At 43.1% G+C, this 8826-nt stretch overlaps 1 protein-coding gene across 1 annotated transcript in view; it reads right to left on the reverse strand.

The window, feature by feature from the left end:
* Window positions 1-8826, reverse strand: part of abcc8 (ATP-binding cassette, sub-family C (CFTR/MRP), member 8) — a 105164-nt gene that overhangs the window by 95065 nt on the left and 1273 nt on the right. The window contains exon 3 of the mRNA XM_078415408.1: window positions 838-959. Within this exon, the coding sequence (XP_078271534.1) occupies window positions 838-959 (122 nt within the window). The remainder of the gene's footprint in view (window positions 1-837; window positions 960-8826) is intronic.

Genomic DNA, 8826 nt, shown 5'->3' on the forward strand with positions numbered 1-8826 from the left:
CTTGCATATCATCAACTCCTGCCTTTCGATGAATGTGATTTTATTGATGATAACCGTAATGATAATATATAGTTATGAGAAGAAATTTTGGATATATTGGAAATTAGATCAAAGGGGATTAACTAGAGTTTTGAAAAATGTTCTGTTTGTTTGGAAAGAGTAATCAAAAGAAGTAGGCTTAGATTGTTTTCTCTGGGATGTTGGAGGTTATGGGGAGACCTGCTGGAGGTATATAAAATGATGAGAGGCATAGATAGGGTGGACAGTCAGAACCTTTTTTTCCCCCAGGGCAGAATGTCAAATACTATAGGGCATAGCTTTAAGGTGAGAGGGGCAACGTTTAAAGGAGATGTGCAGGGCATGTTTTTTTATACACAGAGGGTGGTGGGTGGCTGGAATGAGGTGCCGGGGAGTGGTGGTGGAGGGTGATATGATTGTGGTGTTTAAGAGGCTTCCAGATAGGTGCATGGGTATGCAGGGAATGGAGGGATATAGATCACGTGCAGGCAGAGGAGATTAGTTTAACTTGAAATCATGTTCAGCAAGGACATTGTGGGCTAAGGGGCTTGTTCCTGTGCTGCACTATCCTGTGTTCTACGTTTCTGATACAGAAATCACCGACGAAAAGCCATTACGTTTTTTTAAAAAGTCAATATAAATAGAATGAATTTTAATTGTGAAAATTGTCTTTTTACTTAGTTATTGGATTGTAGAATACTTTGCCACAGGATATAGTTATGCCAGACACCATGAAAAGCAGATAGATTTTGAAGCAAAGAATGGCACAGGGCACAGGATACAGCCGTGTAGCCTAGCCCCTCCTAAAGGAAAACTCACCTAGCAAAAGTTTGGGGAAGTTTGACGTTTCAATGTTATGGTAATAAATGATAGAGGTAATTGCGGCCATGAAGCCCATTCCAGCAGGCATGTACAGATGCAAATGACGAGTCTCTGTAAATCTAGGGAACACAAATGAAAATATTTATCATGAAGAGAACCAGGCAAAAATTTAAATGCGATTCTTACAAATGACTCCGAATACTTTAAAGGATTTACATGTCAATACAATGCATCGCAATGCTGAGAACTATATTCTGCACTCGGTATCTTCCCCTTTGCTCTACCTATTGTACTTGAGTTTGATTGTATCTATGTATGGTAAATCTGATCTGTTTCGATAGCATGCAAAGCAAACCTTTTCACTCTACCTCACTACACGTAATGAACCTACCTACCTTCCTACATATGAAGAAAACATCATGTGTTGTGATATACCGTAGATGAGAAAGAATTTATTGATGCAGTAGTGTGGCACAACTCTTCGAATGCTGCTTCAGGTACGCAGGTTCAACCCTGACTTTGGGAGCTATCGGTACATGTGAAAATAATAAACCTCAACTTAAACCTGCACATACATAGTACTGGGTATTTCTTCCAAGGTACTACTTTTGCAGGAAAAACAGCGGAAATTACAGGTTGACAAGGATTGTGCCAAATGAGCCAGAAATTGCTATCCTGTATTTGGAAGGAATTTTGCTCTTGGATGAATATTTACTGCAAGCAATCAAACCACAGTTGAAATCTGAAAACACTTTTTGTTATTCTATGTCATCCAAGACAGGACAGTGGCACAGCGGGTAGAGCTCCTGCCTCATAGCGCCAGAGACCTGGGTTCAGTCCTGACCTCAGGTGCTGGCTGTTTGGAGCTTGCACATTCTCCCTGTGCCAGCAGGGGTTTTCTCCAGATGCTCCGGTTTCCTGCTACATCCCAAAGACGTGCAGGTTTGTAAGTTAATTGGCTTGATATAAATGTAAATTGTCCCTAGTGTGCGTAGGATAGTGTTAATATGCGGGGATCGCTGGTCGATGCGGACCCAGTGGGCTGAAGGGCCTGTACCATGTTGTATCTCTAAACGACACTAATCTCAAAGACTAATCTCACTAATCGGCGGCACGGTGGCGCAGCGGTAGAGTTGCTGCCTTACAGCGAATGCAGCGCCGGAGACTCAGGTTCGATCCTGACTACGGGCGCCATCTGTACGGAGTTTGTACGTTCTCCCCGTGACCTGCGTGGGTTTTCTCTGAGATCTTCGGTTTCCTCCCACACTCCAAAGACGTACAGGTATGTAGGTTAATTGACTGGGTAAATGTAAAAATTGTCCCTGCTGTGTGTAGGATAGTGTTAGTGTGCGGGTATCGCTGGGCGGCGCGAACTCGGTGGGCCGAAGGGCCTGTTTCCGCGTTGTTTCTCTAAAATCTAAAAAAAATCTCAAAGGTTTGTAGGTTAATTGGCCCTCTGTAAATTGCCACTGGTGTGTCGGGAATGGATGAGAATGTGGGATAACAATGTGAGCATGTGATCGATGGTTAGAGTGGACACGGTTGGCTGAAGGGCCTGCAGTGTAAAGCAAGGTGCAGCAGTGAAGAAGGCTGTCCTTGCTAAGGCAGCACAGGTGAGGTGGCACCTAACATTGGAAGATTATTTTAATCCCAACATTTTGCGATTCAGAAACGTCTGATTTCCTCCCCCTGCCTAATATGGCTCAGAGAGAATGGAGATGAGGAGGAATTTCTTTAGTCAGAGGGCAGTGAATCCATGCAATTCATTGCCACTGACAGAGGTGAAGGCCAAGTCATTGGGTATTTTGAAAGCGGAGATTGACAGGTTCTTGATTAATAAGGATGTCGAGGGTTACGGGGAGAAGGCCGGAGAATGGGATTGTGAGAAAAAACAGATCAGCTGTAATCGAATGGTGGAGTAGACTCGATGGGCCGAATGGCCTAATTCTACTCCTATATTTTATGATCTTATGATATGCTCTTCAAATGCGGTTAGTATATCAATTGCCTCTGCCTGTACTGATATCAAAATCTTTTTTGTTGCTCCATCTGCTTTCTCAATTGAGAGTTTCATGAGAGGAGCATATCTCAGGGAAATCTCACCACAAACTTAATTTGCAGCGATGGAGTTTTACATCTATTAAATGGAAAATTACACAGATAATCAATCATACAAACTGACATTCATGTCCGAATTCTTTTTATCGACACCCATAATTTAAACGTCTGTGGCACTTGCAGCAAATCATAAATCTGAGACATCTGACCCCATTGTCAAAAAGCAATCTTGGGTCAAATTCAGAGCCGAGCTTATTGCCATCATACCCAGATTTTATTGGGGTTACTTGAAGCCACCCATTACTGTTGGCGTTTAGAGCTGTTGTATCTCCTTAATCATTAATATCCCCATTCGCGTTTGGCTGAGACCAGGCGGTATCACATCAAAACATTATTATTAATTCTGTATTGTCCTAGTCTATTAATCAGACCAGACATATCACATTGTGCTCTAAAAAAAGACATAAAGTGCTGAAGTAACTCAGCGAGTCAGGCAACATCTCAGGAGAACATGTTGCGGGTCGGGACAGTCCCAGTCTGAAGAAGGATCTGCATTCACCCTATTTATTCCCCCTCATAGTTTTATACACCTGTAGAATATCACCCCTCAGTTCAGTATAATTTATTGTCACAAAATGCCAGAGTAACTCGGGCAGGTCAGGCAGCATCTCTGGCGAGAAGGAATGGGTCTGAAGAAGGGTCTCGACCCGGAAACGTCACCCATTCCTTCTCTCCAGAGATGCTGCCTGACCCGCTGAGTTACTCCAGCATTTTGTGTCGACCTTCGATTTAAACAAGCATCTGCAGTTATTTTTCCTACATAATTTATTATCACTTGTACCGAGGTACATCAAAAAGCTTTTTGTTGCGTGCTAACCAGTCAGCAGAAAGACAATAAGGTACCTGATTACAATCAACCCATTTACAGCGTATAGATACACGATAAAGGAATAACATTTAGTGCAAGGTAAAGCCAGCAAAGTCCAGTCAAGGATAGTCTGAGGGACTTCAGAGATAGATGGTAGTTCAGAACTGCTCTCTGGTTGTAGTAGGATGATTCAGTTGCTGGATAACAGCTGGGAAGAAACTGTCCCTGAATCTGGTGATGTGCGTTTTCACACTTCTATATCTTTTGCCTGATGGGAGAGGGGAGGAGTGGCCAGGGTGCGACTCGTCCTTGATTATGCTGCTGGCCTTGCCGAGGCAGCGTGAGCTATAAATGGAGTCAATAGAAGGGAGGTTGGTTTGTGTGATGGCCTGGGCTGTGTCCACAATTTGCTGCATTTTCTTACGGTCCTGGATGGAGCTGTTCCCAGACCAAGTTGTGATGCATCCTGATTAAATGCTTTCATATCATATCATCATATATATACAGCCGGAAACAGGCCTTTTCGGCCCTCCAAGTCCGTGCCGCCCAGTGATCCCCGTACATTAACACTATCCTACACCCACTAGGGACAATTTTTACATTTACATTTACCCAGCCAATTAACCTACATACCTGTACGTCTTTGGAGTGTGGGAGGAAACCGAAGATCTCGGAGAAAACCCACGCAGGTCACGGGGAGAACGTACAAACTCCTTACAGTGCAGCACCCGTAGTCAGGATCGAACCTGAGTCTCCGGCGCTGCATTCGCTGTAAAGCAGCAACTCTACCGCTGCGCTACCGTGCCGCCCTGTGGTGCATTTGTAGAAGTTGGTAAGATTTGTAGGGGACATGCCAAACTTCCTAAGCCTTCTAAGGAAGTAGAGTCATTGGTGTGCCTTCTTGGTCGTTGCTTCAATATGGGTGGTCCAGGAGAAGTTGTTGGTGATATTGACTCCGAGGAATTTGAAGTTTTTGACCTCAGTCTCCTGCATGCCAAGGAATAAAGTCCGAGCCGATCCAACCTCTCCCTGTCGTTCAGCCCCTCGAGTCTATGATCAAGTGGAGAAAGTGTGACAAAGATAACATCCAAGGTCAGGATTGAACCCAGGTCCCCTAAGCCGGAGGTAACGGAACTAACTGCTGCACCACCTTGCCTCAACTTACTGTGAGTTCAGATACTTTTATCTCAGACTTCTTATTCTAAATGTTTTCAATTATGGGGACAGCTCTCTTCAGTCTTATCAATATCAACACCTTTTAATATTGATGCTCTTTCTATTGTATTCATTCAGTCCCTCATTACATTTTCAGTAAGATGTTTCTCTATATTAAAACAGAATTTTAAGTAGCTTTGTAAACCTCTGTTCAGGATGTCAGGCTTAAGAAAAAAACATTTTATACATGTGTTACTTGACAACCAACTGATATTAAAAATAACAACTAATCAGATGAATAATCATACGTTTAATGTTCCAGTGAGCCCAAAGTAACATTTCATTATCATAGAAATTGATTATTGCTTATATTAATAGGCTTTTAGAATGATCATTTATACTTTTTGTAAAAGCAACCACTAAATAACTTGATTTTATTGCATTTCTAATGATTTTGCATCTGTAGACTGTAAGATTGATAGTGTTCAGTGGGGTGATGGTAATTTATACAGTAAATTCCAGCATTCAAAAACATAGAACGTATTACAGTACTGCGCGGGAACTGGCCCTTCAGCCCACAATGTCTGTGCAGATCATTGATGCCAAGACTAACCCTTATCTGCCTGCCCAAGATCCATATCCTTCCATTCCCTACATATCCGTGCGTATTCAAAAGTCTCTTAAATACCACAATTGTGTCTGCCTCACCTACCCACCATGCCCAGCAGCGTATTCCAGGCACTCTGTGTAAAAACCTTTCCCACGGATTTCTTCTTTAAACTTTGCCCTTCGTACCTTAAAGCAATGCCCTCGAGTATTTGATATTTCCATCCTGAGAAAAAAGGATCTGACTGTTGCCCCTCTCTCTGCCTCTCATAATTACAGCATTATGGGCCCCCGGGCAAAGCAGTGTACTGGGGCCCCCACCTTTACTCTCCCCCACCCCCCTTTCCCTACCAGCCCCCCCCCCTGTCGTGCCGGCGAAAAGCACTTACCAAAAAGCTCTTAGCGATGGACTTAGGGTGCTACATTGTTGCGAAGCACTTAGTGACTGAAAATGTTGCGAAAAAAGCACTTATTGAAGCTACATTTTTTAAGTAGTATTTATTTATTGCAAGTCACTTAACATACACAGATCAGCATGGGGCCCCTATGCTCGTGGGGCCCCGGGGCAAGTGCCCATCAGGCCCATGCGTTAAGACGGCCCTGCTTCAATCTCCAGCATTCCGGACGAAACAGTCCAAGCCTGTCCAACCTCTGCCTGTAGCTAACACCCTCTAATCCAGGCAGCATTCTGGTAAACCTCCTCTGCACCCTTTACAAAGACGCCACATCCTCCCAGTAACGGGGGCGACCAGATCTGCACGCAATACTCCTAATGCGGCCTGACCAAAGTCGTGTAAAGCTACATCATGATGTCCTGCCTCTTATACTCAATGCCCCAACTATTGATGGCAAGCATACCATATCCCTACTTTACCACTGCATCTACTTGTGTTGCCACGTTCATGAAGTTGTGGACTTGGACCCCAAGATTCCTCTGCACATCTTGCGCCGATCCGTGCCATTTCCAACAATATTATAATTGTTAATGAAAGGATATGAAAATAGTTTCATTACAAGGATAGAATCCCCAGCCTGTAATTCCTCTGTACATCAATGCTGTTACGGGTCTTGCCGTTAATAGTATACTTTCCCCTTAGGTTTGACCTCCCTAAGTGCAACACCGCGCCCATCAACAATTAAAGATAGCAAGTGAAAGTTGCTGCGAGAAATATTCTGTTTGTCCACAGTGGGGGCTGGTATAGTTTCCATTGATTGGAAACAGAAATCTTTGCACTGTTGTGGACTTAATTACTTGTCTGTGGCCACGACTGAGCCTTGATAAAACTGAGCTTGGTATTCATGAGCAAGTGAACTTTAGAGCAAGAAACATCAAGAAACATGATCATTATATGATGCCAAAGGTCCCAAAGAGGTTGAGAGCTTTAAGTTCTTAGGCATAAATACTACCAAGATTTAGGTTGAGGCTCAGGTTTGGGTTTATTTTTGGCATGTGTACTGAGGTACAGTATAAATCTTTCGTTCCCAAGCTATCCAAACAGATCAGATATCTCCATACATACATACAGTCAAGCCAAGTGTAGCAATTGCAGAACTGTATACAATGTTCCAGTTGTCATCTAACCCACGTTATATAAAGTTGTACCATAATCTCACAACTCTTACGTTCCAGGTTCCAATGCAAGTTTCCCTTACACATCGTAGAAACAAAGAACTGCTTGTTTGATGCAACATGTTGGTCGGTGTGGGCAAGTTGGGCCAAAGGGCCTGTGTCCACACTGTATGACCAGATGACTATGACTCTAACTGCAGCGGTTGGTTAATACACAAAAGAACACATAGTGTTGGAGTAACTCACCAGGTCAGGAAGCATCTCAGAAGAAGGGTCCTGACCCGAAACATCACCTATCCATATTTTCCAAAGATGCTGCCTGATCTTCTGAGTTACTCCAGCACTTTGTGTTCTTTCCCTGACACATTCTTTCCCACCTTATCTACCTGCACTGCCACCTTCAGGCATTTTTAGATGTAGACCAATGTTTAGGTTTAGGTTATTATTGCCATATGTACTGAGATACAGTTAAAAGTATCCAAACAAATCTGATAATACTATACATAAATACAATCAAGTTAAACTCACATACAATAGAAAGAACAAAGGGGGAGATAGAGAGTGCAGAATATAGATCTCAGATTATAGCACATCAGTTCCATGGATAAAGTCCAATGTCCGCAATGGGGTAGAAGTGAATCGGACACACCCTAGCTTATGGAAGGACTGTTCAGAAGGTCGATAACAGAGGAGAAGAAGCTGTTCCTGAGTCCGGTGGTGCGCACTTTCAAGCTTCTGTACCTTCTGCCAGATGGGAGCAGGAAGAAGAAGGAATGACCAGGGTGGGACAAGTCTTTGGTGACGTTAGCTGCTTTTACGAGACAGCATGGTGTTCAAAATTCCCTGAGGCCCTACCATTCAATGTGCATGTCTGAAGCTTATTAGTTCTCCAAAGATTCATCACCTCAGACTTATTAGGATTAAATTTCATCATGAATTAGTCTGTCCTTCTTACCAATTGATCAATAACATTCAAAAGCCCAAGACGACTCTCATCAACACCACCACCAATTTACACACAGAGTGCTGGAGTAACTCAGCGGATCAGGCAGCATCTCTGGGGAACACAAGGACCACTTTGTGACCTCTGCCAATGAACCCATTTGCAATCAGCCTTGAGTAAAACACAAAGTGGATTGCTTGGCAATAATTAACACATAAAAAGACACAAAGTACTGGAGTAACTCAGCGGATCAGGCAGCATCTCTGGAGAACATGAACAGGTGACCCAAAACGTCACATATCAGTTTCTTATACCTCCAGATTCAGGGACAGTTTTCCCCCCCCCCGCTGTTATCATGCAACTGAACCATCCTATCACCAAACACAGAGCGATCCTGATCATCAGATTATCTTTAATCGGACTTTACTAGACATTAGCTTGCACTAAACATTCCCTTTATCCTGTATCAATACACTGTGGACAGCTTGAACGTAATCGTATATAGTCTTGCCGCTGACTGGGCAGCATGCAACATAAAAACGTTTCATTGTACCTCAGTACGCGTGACAATAATAAACAAAAACTAAATAAACTATCTTTGCTCTCTGGAGATGCTGTCTGACCTGCTGAGTTACTCCAGCACTTTGTGGGGTTTTTTTTTGTAAACCAGCATCTGCAGTTCCTTGTGCCAACATACCACCCACCAATTTAGATATCACTTGTGAATTTACTAATTATATTGTCGACATTTCCATCCAAATTATGAATGTAATATTACAAACGGCA

This window comes from Rhinoraja longicauda, chromosome 18 (genome assembly GCF_053455715.1).
Source record: "Rhinoraja longicauda isolate Sanriku21f chromosome 18, sRhiLon1.1, whole genome shotgun sequence".
Taxonomy (NCBI): Eukaryota; Metazoa; Chordata; class Chondrichthyes; order Rajiformes; family Arhynchobatidae; genus Rhinoraja; species Rhinoraja longicauda.